This window comes from Coffea eugenioides, chromosome 1 (assembly GCF_003713205.1).
Source record: "Coffea eugenioides isolate CCC68of chromosome 1, Ceug_1.0, whole genome shotgun sequence".
NCBI lineage: Eukaryota > Viridiplantae > Streptophyta > Magnoliopsida > Gentianales > Rubiaceae > Coffea > Coffea eugenioides.
The window spans coordinates 46,893,478-46,909,003 of record NC_040035.1 but is presented as its reverse complement, the minus strand read 5'-3'; the positions used below and the strand labels follow the sequence as shown (position 1 = coordinate 46,909,003).

Genomic DNA, 15,526 nt, shown 5'->3' with positions numbered 1-15,526 from the left:
TATGGCAAGGCATGCAGTCAAAGGCAACAAGAATTGAAGTAGCGTAGCTAAGAGATTCTTGGCATCAAGGAATGAGGTGTTCGTACAGATACAGCGAACGAGATGAGAGAGTTCTACTGTGATTCTTTTCTTAGAAAATTGAGTACAATGTACTTATGCTGTCACAGAGCGCCTAGGTGGTAGGAACCGGTCTTGATTTGTAGCTAAATTCATAAAGTTAACAATATGTGATAAACGTAGCTCCCAATTTGCAAGGCTAGATTTGGTTTTGCCAATGTTGGTCCTCTCTTATTTAGAGGGTTGACCTGAGACGGAAAAACAATTCTATCGCAGCGTCGTAGAAACAAAGAGTCTGACAAATAAAAAGGAAAAGCCCATCAGATACCAACATTCGGTCGGTGGTAACCGGGTCGAGGTCACTTTCCGAAGTCACGATCCGAGGGGGATTGACGAGGCGGTGGTTCCAGAAGTATCACAAGGTGAGGCCCCCGGACTATGCGAGCTGGAACGATCATCCTCACAAATTAAACATTTGGTTGGAACAGCAGCGCAGCGCTAACAACAACAATATGTAAACCCTCCATATTAGTAACAAGGATTATTATTAATGATTTCGCAGTGAAAGAAAGAGGAGAAACCCAGGGGTTGGAAGTTCCAGGCTAGCTGTTTCTTGGCTGTGGTTAGTGACGCGCACGACGCTGTGTCCCCGCCTGCACGTGAGCGAACTGGAATTTTGCAAGGGAGTGGGCACGTGAGCGTCCTGAATCTCCAAACGACCCAAGTTGATGGTGATGATTGGATCGGGCTGAATTTTAACCCCGCTACTGATTTATTAATCTTATTATTTATTGTATTCTGGAATAATTATGCCGTCAAAGCAGCATATAGGGCAGGTGCCCGTTGTATATAACACGGACATAAAAAGAGTATACTGGTTGTTACTACTACAGACTACAGAGGAGGAGGAAGTGAACAACCTCTTCTTCTGTAGTCTTCCTTTTATCTTACCTGAGTGAAGAATAGAGCTGAATTTGATTTTTTTTTTTTTGGCGAACTCCATACACTATTGATTAGGGATTTCCCAATAAAAAAACCAACTCCACAGTCCACACGCTACTGCCTCCTTGGATGCCAGCATGTCTCGAGAATTGAAGACCAACGGCTCCGTTTCTTTTCTATTATCCGCTCTGCTGCTAACTTTGTAGGCAGTATTATAATAACTGACATAAAACATGCATCTTTTCATTTCATGGAGTAGTAAAGTAATGCTACCACTACTACTAGCTAAGCTAACACAAGAGTATTAAGTAGTAACTAGGTAATACTCATTAACATGGCAACTGGCATAATAAGGTAAGGTCGCCAGAGAGATAAGGTCTCATTCCCCAGTCCCCACCCTCTCCTTTAAATATGGATCATGCTGTCAACAATGCGTGTTAGTTGGCTGGGGAAGACTGGTGGCAGTGCCTCACATGCATTTCAAATTCACGATGAGTTGGAGGATTGTTGGATTCATCTCATCCCTCATTTTGTTATTCTTCCTTCTCCATCCTCCTTCGCAAATTCAACATATCCTCTCTCTCATTTTAGTATTATGTGTAAGATAAGATGTATACATACGGAGAGTCATTTCTTATTGTTATTTAGGTCCACGCATATGGTGGATACCACGCAGGGTCAGTTCAAAAAACTAAGAGATGCCTGTCCATAAAATTCCAATCATCCGCCTCAGTCAAAGGTGAAGCATTTTCTAACGCTTAAAACGAAAAATTCCGCCTTGTCGGCTACGCTCAACCGTCATCATATTCGAATACCTCATATAATAAAGTCAACAAAATACTTGGATCTCCAAATATAATATCGCTGATGGTCTGCAACCAATCAAGGGCTGATTAGCGTTTTAGATGTATTCCGAAAGTAAAATTCTATACTAAAAAACAAATACAACAATTTAAGCCATAAAAATAAATTAAAAGAAGAGAAAAATGCAGTTTTGGTACCTAAACTTTGACGCACGAGCGGTTTTAGTCCCCAAATTTTGGACGAAAACAAATTTGGTACCCGAACTTTCAAATTTTGAGCACATTAAGTACCCTTGACGATTTTTTTCCAAATTATTACCGGAAAAAGCAATGTGATAGTCACATGTCCGGCCGAAATGGAATTAAAAAAGGCCAAAAATGCAGTTTTGGTACCTAAACTTTAACGCACAAGCGGTTTTAATCCCCAAATTTTTGACGAAAACAAATTTGGTACTCAAACTTTCAAATTTTGAACACATTAAATACCCTTGATGATTTTTTCTCAAATTATTATCGAAAAAAGCCATATGACAGTCACGTGTCCGGCCACAATTGTATAAAAAAAGGCCCAAAAAATGTCAAATGCCATTATAATACTAAGTATTAAATTTAAGGACTAATAGCGTAATAAAGAAAAAATTCAAGGACTAAATAACAACACATGAGTCAACAAAACCCAAGAACTGATACAAATGAGCTCCAATTCCAGACAAATTTTGTGACTTGATTCTTAGATTAATGTACTGGAATTGGAGCTCATTTGTATCGGTTCTTGGGTTTTGTTGACTTATGTGATGTTATTTAGCCCTTGGATTTTTTCTTTATTACGCTATTAGTCCTTAAATTTCATACTTAGTATTATAATGGCATTTGACATTTTTTGGCCTTTTTTTAAATACAATTATGGCTTGACACGTGACTGTCATATAGATTTTTTTGGTAACAATTTGGAAAAAAATCATCAAGGGTACTTAATGTACTCAAAATTTGAAAGTTCAAGTACCAAATTTGTTTTTGTCCAAAATTTGGGGACTAAAACCGCTCATGCGTCAAAGTTTAGGTACCAAAACTGCATTTTGACCTTTTTTTTTCCATTTTCGCCGGACACCTGACAGTCACATGGATGTTTCCGGTAACAATTTGGGAAAAAATTGTCAAGGGTATTTAATGTGCTCAAAATTTGAAAGTTCGGGTACCAAATTTGTTTTCGTCCAAAATTTGGGGACTAAAACTGCTCGTGCGTCAAAGTTTAGGTACCAAAACTGCATTTTTCTCTTAAAAGAATGACCCATCTCGTTGATATTGAGAATTTTTATGTTTGCATGTGTCGCAGAAATGCCATGCGGTGACTTTCAATTGATTTTTGTGAGTGAACTCATTCGAAAATTGGTCGTTACAACTGCTAAATCACAATAATATGTTCCATCTAACCTCCACAGCGCAAGCGAAACGAGAATGACTTTGATAGTCGTATTCAAAACTCAATTGAAAGAGTCAATTTGTTGAAAACAAATTTTTATTGGAACGAAAACGATGGCGAAAGTGGCAGTCGCAATTGAGCTGTGGACCAATCAAATTCCAGCCTAGGATGACCACGCTACCAACGAATCAAGGCAGCTAATCCTCTGTTCTGTTGGGTGCGTGAGTGCGTGTGAGATATCGAAGCTTGATTCATTCCTGCATTTACGTGTATGTATGATTGTATTCCCCCCAGCTCCAAGTGAAAGAGGTCAAATTCCATTACAGAGAGATGGCGACGCGGCATGTGTTCTGTACGCACCCACGCAGATAATTACTCGTTTCTTCCTGGCTTTGTTTTCCTGTTACAATAATAATTAAAGCAGATTAGATCTACTCGAACTAGGAGGCATCAGCCCTAGCAGCTGTTCCACACTTTTGGAGGGACGAGTACCTCCTAATTTGTAGCAAGACTTTCGTGATTTGACCACCAGTTGCCTACCCTATCAACAGCATGAACAATTGAACAAAGTCATGGCCTTGGGTAAAGTCAAAGGTTCATGGATGGATGATGGCAGCTCAAGTACTAACTACGATCCAGACTTTCAAACAAACGAAGCCCCAGTGTGGTTTGTTATATCATATATGTAGGGAGTATTAGAAAGTGGACTTTCCTTTGTCTGCGCCCCAACAAACATACTTAGAAGAGGGAAGCAAAAGAGGAACCCCCCCCCCCCCACCTCTCTCCGCCGGGGCCCCAAAATTCATCATACTATCCACCGCTGCTGCAACGTTTGCTACATTATTACAGTACTGGTAGGAGATTAGGGACACAACCTACATGAATTACATGATATGCATTAATGATTCCAACCTAGAAATGGGCCACTTTTTCTCTCTAACCTGGAGAGCTTATCTGTACCGAGAATTGCGCATTGCAGATACTCCTATACACTATTAATTCATTCACTTTGACCTAGTGTACACAGAAGAATGTCCCTGCTGCACATTCATGTAATATACGAACAGAGCTCGAGTTCGATCGAATATTGAACGAGTTATAAATGTTGTCTGAATTCGAGTCGTTAATCTGTATAAATATTAAAGAGTTGTAATTTAAGCTCGACTCGTTAAACTAAGCAAATGGAATTCATGTGGGTGGATTGGGTCACTTCCACAATTTTGAATGCAGTAATTATTAGTTTAGTAAGTAGAATGGTTGTTGGGAGTTCTTGGTTGTCATATTCATTAAGGATGGATGGGCAAAAAAAAAAGGTACTCGCAGAAGATGTCAATCTATTACGCTGGCCTTACGGGAGCTGCTTGGCTCTTTTCAATCCATCGGGTGATGGATTGGAGAGTTTCACGCATCGGACCAAACAGAAATATAAATGGTTGTGAATGTGTGGTTGATTTTGGTGTTGGAATTGCGGTCTGGATTATCCAGTTGGCATGCATCATGGTAGTTAGTTAAACAGGCAACCAGCTAATCAACATTGCCCCATGATTTGATTTGATCATCATCAGTTGATTAAGATGTGGGACAAAGAGTGTACGAACTAGTAACTCATATTTATGTCTTTTTTCGTTCTCATAATTAGGGTAGCTAGTACTCTATAATTGTGGACTTTGTGAATTATGAATTCAGATGCAAAAGCCTGAAGGATTAACTTGAGAGCCATATGGATTCATTATTGAGTCTTCGTTTGTTTGGATAACCAATTTATCTCAAATAATATTTTGCTTGCATCATAAACACATTTTCCAACCCACCTTCTTATATTCCCAATCACCTTTTTATCTCACATACATCACATCACAAAAAGTGTTACAGTAATTATTCCAAATAATATTTCAAATAATACCCTATCCAAACGGTTATATATATATATATGTGTGTGTGTGTTCGGGAAATGTGGAATTTGTTTGGATAAGAGTTTATTTGGATGATTTATTTGAGATAATTACTGTAGCACTTTTTATGATGTGATGTATGTGAGATAAAAAGGTGATTGAAAAGATAAAAAGGTTGTTAAAATTTGTAAAGTAAATTTTTTTATTTGAAATCAAAATTGTCCAAACAAACCTTTATCGGAGTATCAGTTAGTGGTCTTCAAAAGACATGTCGGAGTATCAGTTAGTATCTGTACGTGAAAATTAACTCCTCTCAAATCATACGACTTGATCCGTAGGAGCAGTAAAACTATGCTCCCACTACAAAATTAAAGAAATGATAAATGAAAATTAGTTAATTGTCATCTTATAGCTGAGTGATACCCCACAATACAAGATGGAAGAAGAAGGATCGACTCTCCGGCGGCTGGGGAATGATATTTGTTAATGTTATTGATACGTTGTGGAGGAGGCTGAAAGAGACGGAGCTGTTCCGCTGGGAATGGTGGGACCGGAAGTAGAAGCCTGACACGTGGAAACGGTGGGTTTATCTGGAAATGAGTGATGTGGAAAAAAGGAGTGGGGCCAAACAAAGCACGAGATTATAGGAACTGTCCTTATTAAATTACAAGTACCAGTAGCAGTATAAAGTAAAGGGGCAGACTGGGCAGTGGGCCTTTGCGTCGTGGGGGGTGGGAAAAACGAAAAAGGCGGGTTGGAGAGACTTTAAGGCTAAACCAGCTGCCCCAACTCCTTTTGGTTTCATAATTTCCTGTGCGTTTGTTCATTCATTAATCAAATGTGGGTGAAACGTAAAGGAAAGGAACCTCTGAAAGGGCGAATGGAAAAGCCCCACAAAAAAAAAAAAAAAGGCATGATTCGTGTGGGTTATGAGATGAGCCCCCGCTTTTCCCGTTGAATATGGATAGGATGTTATTTGGAATAATTACTGTAGCACTTTTTGTGATGTAATGTATGTGAGATAAAAAGATGGTTGAGAATATAAAAATGTGAGTTGGGAAATGTGTTTATAATGTAAGCGAAATATTATTTGAGATAATAGTAGTGCTATCCAAACACTCCCATATAAGTTTGTAATGGGAGAAATGAATTTAATGATACGAGAAAATGATTTGTAAATGAAAAAATTTTATGAGATGAGCCCCGCTTTTTCATTTAATAAATTAAGTTTGTAAGAAAATAAATGAATTGAATGGCAAGAGAGATGATATGTAAATGAGAAATTTTAAATTTTTTTTTTTTTTTTTTTTTTTTTGGTTTCAAATCAAATCCACTCAACTCACAAAAGTGGTATGTTAGTGGTCATTGGGTTAAATTTTGCCAGTTATATTTATTAATTTTCATTAGTTTCAAGGATGTTCGTGTCGATTCATGAAATTCGCATGCATAAAGGAGGTAAGGAGAGAAATTTGTGAAACCGATTGTAGTAAAGAGGTTGGGAAAAAAAACGAATGGAAAAAACTATAACTGAGTAAATAATACAATACTACTGTTTTCTTGAATTGACATAAATGACCCTTAAAACAAACATCAAAATGCAATTTTAATAGCAAAAATTAACAAAATGACTATTAATGTACCATTTTCGTGACTTGAGTAGGTGATTTGGGGAAAAAAAAATTGAATGACCACAATGTACAGATTGGAATGATTCAACGGGTAACAGAGAGTTTTCTACCCTAATCTTGAAACAAGCACTTAAAATACAAACGCAGTTTGAAGTTTAAGTTACCCTCTTTGCATTTACTCCACATAACATCCAAACATGTCAGAATTTTTTATTTTTAGGTTAGTTTAAATTTTGTTGTACACGAGTAACAGATAAAAAAAAGAAAGAGCTTATAAGAAGGAAAAAATAAATAAAGACAAGGGCTCTATTTGATAACTCTAGTTAATGCTGAAAATTAATTTATTCAAAACTTTCATGTTTAATAACATAAATGCCTTGCTATTTTATATATTAAGTACTGCTTAATTTGTGTACAAAATATTAAGTGAAAATTTTTCACTAAATCTTCTAAATTAACTACACATATTATACTTCTTACACACATAACACACTCTTCTTCTCGCATGTGGTACACTTTTTTTTTTTTTTGTCTACCACATATACATAGACACGCATGCATGTCCATATACTCTCTTACACACAACTATATATATTTAAATACTAGCTCTAAAGTATTTTATTATTTTCTCTCACACGTAAACACGCATTTATTCTCTAAATACACAAATAAAGACAATTTTTAAAAAATAAAAACAAAATATTCGTGCAAATTTCAATTCAATATTATAGTCCAATTAGTTATCAAACAGAAATAATTTAAACAATGTAGTAATTTTTAGCACTCAATTTTTGAAATTCATAATTCAGCTTTCAAACTTCAAATTTGTCAAACGAGCCTGCATGTACGCTAAATTCAAAACCCGCATTTCTTTATCAAATCACCACTTATTTCTACAAATTGTGTTGTCTAATGTGTCCTAAAACAATAGATCCATTTGGATAGTGTATTGTTTCAGAGTTTATATAAAATTTTACTATAGCTTATAGTAGAATTGCTAGAAAAAATTTTGTGTACTTGAGTGTTTGAAGTATGTGTGAAAAACTTTTATATTTTTTTTGGCACTTGTTAGACATATTTTAGAGCAAAACATATCTTAAACTAATTAGAAGAGTAACAATAGTGATCACATTTAATATATCATATACATATTGATACTGCATACAGTTAAAGGGTGAGGAGAGGGTACAGAAAATAAAAATATAGGGATTGTATTGATTTTTTATTTTTGAAAAACTTGTATTTCGAGTACAAGTCTACAATAACATTAATTGAAAAGCACTCTAAAAATAACTTAAAGCTCCTAAATACAATTTACTTTGTATCTATAAAAAATAAAAATAAAATAAAATATCACCGCATTTTCTTCCTCTACCACCACTACTCATGCCCTAATCCCTTACTATCATCCCTCTTCATCACTACCACTCCATTTCTTCTCTCCTGTTTCTCTTTCTCTCTCCCCTCGATATCTTAAAATTTTAAAATATTCTAGCAAAATCTTATATTTTACAAATACTCTCAAATACGTTTATATTGAAAAGGTTTCAATATATAAAGTTACAAAAATAACCCCAAAAATACGTAATTTATAAGGATAACTATTGAATTGAGAAGAAGTTGGGAAAAAAAAATATAAATTTCATAAGAAATCGATTTTGAACATATAAAATTAAATTGGTGATAATGTATTTCTTTACAAATATCTTTTTATTTTTTAAATTTATGTTTTTATGGACTATAATTTTGTGATATGGTGGTACTATTAGAATATCTTTATTCAGGAAAACGAGCAAAATGGTAGTTTAGAATTTTTTGAAACTTTTGTTACACCGAATAACAAAAATAAGGGAGATAAATTATTTTTCAAAACTTTAGAAGTGCCAGGCAACATTAACAGAAACTTCATAGGAAGGTTTTTGATACTATCCCTTAAGAAAATGGCGGTAGCTGTAGGGTAATTGATAGGGGGTTGCGGGGATTGGTGGGGATGGCACTAGGCAGGCATGAATAGTAGACCTATGCACTAAAAAAAAATGAAGCAATACATATTATAGAGATTATGGGTTGGCCCCGGGAAGAAGGGGGGGCGGGGGGGAGGGGGGGATGTTTGTCTTGGAGAGTAATGGGAAAGTGAAACTAGACTGTGAGAATTGGTTGATGAGGGGTGGGTGTGGTGCCAGCTATGAGGGAGAGGATCAAAGGCTCTTTTTCCCTGAGAGGTCAAAGCTGGCACCTCCTTTTCGTTGCGTGTTGCGTTAAGGAGCCATGCCATTTCTTCTGTTTCCATCTCATTTGACAATTAATAATATTGTTGGCGTAAGTACATTCCTATAAACTTGCTTCTAAAGCTACAAATCTGACTGCAATTATGTACCTCTACATACATATTTTATTTTTGTAGTCTAATTCAAATTATAATTATGTACTTCTACACATATTATACTCAGACGTATACAAAATTCAATAATAATAATAATGTTTTGTTCACGTCTGTCCCCAGCCAAGGGGTTACAAAAGCGCAACGAATCTTCTGTCCCACACTCTGTGTCACTTTTAATTATATTGTTATTTCTCCTTCATAAATATCACGCTATAATTCTTTTTTGTTTCCTTAAGATTCAATAATTATTAATTCAGTAAAAAATAAATACAACAATTTCAAAAAAGTAATATATAATAGAAAATTAAAAATACAGCAGAAAATTCATAAAAAATCTCATTTTATATGCATTTTGATTTTTTGATTTTTTTAAATTTTGTGTATTACTCAATTAATAGTTATTGAATCTTAAGGAAACAAAAAAGAACTAAAACATGATATTTATGAAGGAGAAATAGCAATATAATAAAAAATGGGACAGAAAGTGGCACAGGGTGTGGGACAGAAGATCCGTTGCGTTACAAAAGGCTGCAGCCTACAGACTTCTTGTGGGGTCCATTTACTGTAACAACTTATTTGTATGAATTTGAATAATAGGTGTGCACTAACAGTCGTTAATGATATTAATTTGTTAGATTAATTTATTATGCTCTGATAATATAATAATTTATTATATTAATAATTATAAATATATATTATATGTGCATAATTTAAATTTATATTATATAACATTAAATTAAACTTATTAGTGTAAAAAAAAAAATTTGTAGACGGATACTCCATAAAAGTGTTGCTATTAGTTCAAAAAAGTACTCCATGTGAATAAATATAAAAAATGCAATAAATATGAATGCGGCATCTACGTCCATAGGATGAAGGGTAAATTTGGGGTAGATGAATGTGTGTACTTTGGGCTCCACTAGTGTTACCGTGCCTCGTTTACTTTTGGATTCAAATAAATACCGCAATGCCTCTTATTCTCTCTCCCACCAAATAGTGATGGGAGGGAACTGGGAAGGTGAAATTCGTGAAATCTCTTCCGCCGTCCTGCCTGGATCAAAGAAATATATATAAACAGGTACATTCCTGTATTTCTGAACTGAGGGAGGGCTAGCAAGAGAGAGAAACTAAGAGAGATAGAGGGAGAGAGAGACAGAGACAGAGAGAGAGGGTGGGTTTCATGTATTGAACGGGTTGACCCATTTTGCACAACCATCATGGCCGTCGCAGCACCATCCCTGACCTCCGCCTCCTCCTCCATCGCCGGAGATAATAGGAAGCACTGGTGGGTCACCAACAAGAAGGTTCGTTCTTTCTCTCTGCTTGCCTTTCTCATCCCAAACTACTAAAATTAAACTTCCTAATAATGTAGTAATTTGTGTTGTTGTGGTTCGGATTTAATGGGGTTTTAATTTGGTGGCGGTGGCGGTGGGACGTGGACGTGAAATTCAGATTGTAGACAAGTATTTGAAGGATGCCAAAGTTCTGCTGGGAACTAGGCAAGACCAATCCGAGATCCTCTCGGCTCTCAACCTTCTGGACGCTGCTTTGGAACTCTCCCCTCGTCTCGACCTAGCCCTCCACTTGAAGGCTAGGTCTTTGCTTTATCTCCGCCGTTTCAGGGACGTCGCCGATATGCTTCAGGACTACATTCCCAGCCTCAAGATGCTCTCCGACGACTCCTCTTCCGATAACTCCTCCTCCTCCTCCTCCGCCCACTTATCCAGAGAGCGGGTCAAGCTTCTATCATCCGACCGGCAGGACCAAGAGCCTACCTTTAAATGCTTTTCCGTCTCCGATTTGAAGAAGAAGGTCATGGCTGGCCTCACTAAAAACTGCGAAAAGGAAGGCCAGTGGAGGTAACTATTACGATAGAATTCCTTTCCCTTTTCTTTTCTCTCTCCGTCGCTTGTCTTCAAAACTTCTAGTACTAGTACTAGTAATGTTGCCGACTTCTTTTCTTAGACCTCACCAAAATTTTTTTTTTTTTTTATTGCTAATATGCAAAATCCGGGCAATGCAGATTTGCTTCCCAGTCCCCTCTGGTTCCCGTGTTATACATCATCATTCCATGACTTTTTGTCTAATCTGTTTGTATTCTGTCGTTTTACTGGCCGGAAAGTAATTAATCAAGGACGTACGCGGGACTAAGACTCTACTGAGGGAGGGAGTAGTGCTAATGATCAGATTTTCTTCCGTGTTAATAAACTTGTTCAAACTCATGACCCATTTTCCTTTTCCCCCCTACGCTTAGGTACTTGGTGTTGGGTCAAGCATGTTGCCATTTGGGCCTAATGGAGGACGCCATGGTTCTCCTCCAGACTTGGAAGCGCCTGGCTACTGCAGCTTTCCGCCGTCAGAGTATCTGTTGGTCCGACGATAGTTTTTTCTTTCGCGAATTCCCAACCTCAGCTGACCTTCCCGCTCCCATTAACCAGCCGGCTACGCCTCCCAAGACCGAGTCTGAGAGCATTTCCCATCTCCTTAGCCATATCAAACTCCTCCTCCGCCGCAAGACGGCCGCCATTGCAGCCCTTGACGCTGGGCTTTACTCTGAAGCCATCCGGCATTTCTCCAAGATCGTTGATGGGCGTCGTGGGGCCCCACAGGCCTTCCTTGCTGAATGCTACATGCACCGAGCCTCAGCTTATCGATCTGCAGGTAGAATTGCCGAGGCAATTGCAGACTGCAATAAAACTCTGGCGTTGGAGCCCTCTTGCATTGAAGCATTGACCACTCGAGCTGCTCTTTTTGAAACCATTCGATGCCTCCCTGATTCCCTTCACGATCTGGAGCATCTTAAACTCCTGTACAATTCCATTTTACGGGACAGAAAGCTGCCCGGACCTGCATGGAAACGTCAGAATGTGCAATATAGAGAAATCCCAGGGAAGTTGTGTTCACTGGCAACTAAAATGCAGGAGTTGAAGCAGGGGGTTGCCTCGGGAGAGACGGGGAATGTAGATTATTACGCTCTGATTGGTTTGAGGCGGGGTTGCTCCAGATCAGAGTTGGAGAGAGCCCATTTGCTTCTCACCCTTAGACACAAGCCTGATAAGTCTTCCAGTTTCATTGACAGATGTGAGTTTGGGGACGAGCGTGACATGGAATCTATTCGGGATAGAGCAAGAATATCGGCATTGTTATTGTATAGATTGATTCAGAAGGGGTATACCAGCGTAATGACAGCAATTATGGATGAAGAGGCATCGGAGAAGCAGCGGAAGAAGGCTGCTGCTGCATTGCAAGCTGCACAATCATTGCAGCTTCAACAAGCTCGTGAACAGTCCAAGATTGTTGAAACGTTCAACTCTGCGTCAACTGCCAAGGAGGTGTGTAATGGTGATAACGGTAGTAGGCTCGAGAGTAAGGGTGGTTCAAATGCGGCAGCATCTTGTTCGGCATTTCAAGGAGTATTCTGCAGGGACCTTGCTGTTGTTGGGAATTTGCTTTCTCAAGTGGGATTTAATCGTCCAATTCCAGTGAAATACGAGGCTTTAAGCTGTTGAAGGTAATTGAACGAATGAATGATTGATGATGATTTATGAGGCGTTATCAGGAACAACCGTGGATCTTGAGAATCAGGTGAGCATGATTGAAACAGGAATAAGATTTTATCAGTAGACCGGCGGGGGGAGAATCTGATTACGGACGATCAACTAGTATCACGTAGCATGTTTGTACAAAGGGAAAATTTAGTCACCGTCAAAGACTGCCGGGGAAATTTTTGTTACCTACCTTCTCTTTCCTTTCCCATCTTTTAGTTTTTACTACAATGTACCTGTACAGAGTTAAATTCAGTCTTTCCCATTATTTACTTCTGAATATTTGTTAGGAGCTTTTAAGATTCGTTTGGTCAAGTTTCTTTTTATTTGCACCATTCTATAGATGGATGGAACAGGAGGGGGGTAAAATTAAAATTTGAGGTGGGGAAGCGGAACGGATGAGGGAGGGTTATTTCTGGTGTTATTATGGCTGCTGCAGAGGACGGGATGCATGAGAGTGGCTGTCCAGCGGCCATGGGTGCCACTCTTCCTTCTTTTGTCAGGCTTATCCAAGCCAAACTTGCCAAAGGGCCCAAAACCTGACACTACACGAGATTTCATTAAGACGCAGGCGCATTCGATCCTTTCAATCTACTAGGAAGTAATAATGATTTGCTCCAAATCCACGAGACCTTCATTCCATTCGATTAAATTACTCGAATGGCAACGAGAAGTACCATTGTACAAGTACTGCGGAAGACGGGGGGTCAACCTGAACTGCTCATTTGTTTCCTTGGGACTAGAAGCCCATATCTGCTTTGTTGGAGCAAACATTTCGCTGGTCACCCGGCATCTCTTATCCTGTAACATTTTGCATAGGCAAACGCATCCGAGTTACTCGTGGATGACTTTTGTTTGTTTTTCCCTTGGTTCAAATTACTACTGTATACACACTTTGCATCCAAAATGCATAAAAAGGGAGTACCGTATATACAACACAACACAACACTTTGCATCCAAAAGGGAGCCACGGGTATTAGGATGCCGGATGATGATGTATCGTAATCCTAGACTGGGATCCATTTCAATATCATGGTGTGATGAGCGCTCAATGCTAGTACAGCGATGGCATTGCTGATGTAATGTGTGTCTACGGTGGGTGTATTTGCTGCCTTGTATATATATATAGTGCTGGATATAAATAAAAAGGTAATCTAAACAAGCGGTGGCCAAAAAAAATCTAAACAAGTTTTCAGGGTCAGACAGAAAGCATGCGTCTCTGCAGCCGGAAAGTAACTTGACAAAAGAGCGGAAGCATCCAAGACGATGCGTACTCAAAGAAAAGCTTAATCGCAGAAAAAGTGCGCCATAATGATTTCGGTCTGTGCTGCGGCAACCTCCTCAGAGGAGGGGCCGTACGCAACCTTGAAATTCAGCTTTTTCCAATTTTCTTTTTTTCTCTTACATGAAACATATTATTGATTCATTGTAAATATAAACCCCTAATTACGTGAATAAAAACTTATAAGGCCCGTTCGTATCGTCATTTTTCTCTAAATTTTTTTTTTCAATCATTTTTTTTACTTTATATACATCATCAACAAATAAATCGATTGTTTTTTTAATGAGGAATTACTAAAGTTCCATCCGGCCACTGCAATGCCTTTCTCCATAATCAGACTTCCTAAAAAAGTCAGATTTAATGCTCACGCACAAAAACTTATTTGGCTGGTTTTTTTTTTTTTTTTTTTAAAAAAGAAAGATTTAGAATTTAGAATTTTCTATTTACGATCCCACACACATTTGGCTGGCTTAATTAACCACGCTGCACAAGAAAAAGAAAAAAAAAGAAGAAGCATATTTTAGAAGAACAATTAAAGTAGTAATACAGTAGTGATTTCAGGATGATCATCGTACAAGCGAGCATATTTTGTTGCTTGTTGCGAGGTGTTTGGATGACAGAGAAAGAAAGAAAGGTGGGGAGTTGTATAAAGAGTCACGTGCAACCCAGAAAAAAGAACATATTACATACTGGGGTTTGTTTGAAAGTTGGTGTGTAAGGCATCATCAGCACTGCAGGCCTGCCATAAAGGTAGCAACAGGTAATGAAAAACTTTTAATCTCTGGGTTCATACTCTGCTACGCATAAAATACAAATGCGGGATGTTATTAATCATCTTTGAATGCTCGGTGTCCACCACCAAAAAGGAAAAGGGGATGATGATCTAATCCCTTTTTGATTGAGTTATAGGTCGAGGGGTTAGAATTTCATTTATAGTAAAAAAAAAAATAATTTAAAGAAAATGTCCTTTTTTGGCCTTTTATAGGTTTCCACGTCAAGTAACAATAATAAGAGAGTTGAGTATTGCCTGCGTCCAAACAAATAAAGTAGTGAACAAATGGAGGTTCTTGAATATATGATGGTTTGTTTATTTATTTCACTCGGGCAATCTTAGTAGGTGGATATACATTATACTCTGAAACGCAATCTAGTCCCCTCTGCATCACGGCCTTTTGTGCACATACATTTTATTTTTATTATCAAAGGAAAAAATGACTGCCATTATTGATTGCGTTCTGTTCTCGAAAAAAGAAACAGATTATAACGCGGTCAACAAATTAAAATGCTTTTTTTTTTTTTTTTTTTGCCCTAATCACAAGGAAGTATTATATTCATTGGAAAATCTTTACCCAATCGGAGCTTTGTTTCATCAAACTAATTTTAATCCATATTCAATAAACGTATCCACTTGGACGGCATTTCCTTTCAAGTAGGAGCGAGGAGCATATCTTGTGGCGAAAGAAACCCCCCGTTTTTTGCACTGTTTCCCACGCTTTCTTTGTTCATGTTCATATTAGACGGAGGAGCTGGAAGTCAGGACCCAGGAAGCAGCAGCACCTTCGCGTTTATATGTT

General features: G+C 37.9%; 1 protein-coding gene across 1 annotated transcript; it reads left to right on the top strand.

The window, feature by feature from the left end:
• The first annotated feature begins 10,132 nt into the window (after window positions 1-10,132).
• On the top strand, window positions 10,133-12,965 carry LOC113782160. Its single transcript, XM_027328070.1, has 3 exons — window positions 10,133-10,429; window positions 10,578-10,984; window positions 11,380-12,965. The coding sequence occupies exons 1-3, from the start codon at window positions 10,343-10,345 to the stop codon at window positions 12,632-12,634; spliced, it is 1,749 nt and encodes a 582-aa protein (XP_027183871.1). The 5' UTR covers window positions 10,133-10,342; the 3' UTR covers window positions 12,635-12,965.
• Window positions 12,966-15,526: the final 2,561 nt, after the last annotated feature.

Excerpts from the sequence above, each read along its gene's own strand:
- LOC113782160 (XM_027328070.1), top strand. The coding sequence starts at position 10,343 with ATGGCCGTCGCAGCACCATCCCTGACCTCCGCCTCCTCCTCCATCGCC. Across the intron at positions 10,430-10,577 it reads GGTGGGTCACCAACAAGAAG|ATTGTAGACAAGTATTTGAA; the intron begins GTTCGTTCTTTC and ends CGTGAAATTCAG. Across the intron at positions 10,985-11,379 it reads GAAAAGGAAGGCCAGTGGAG|GTACTTGGTGTTGGGTCAAG; the intron begins GTAACTATTACG and ends CCCTACGCTTAG.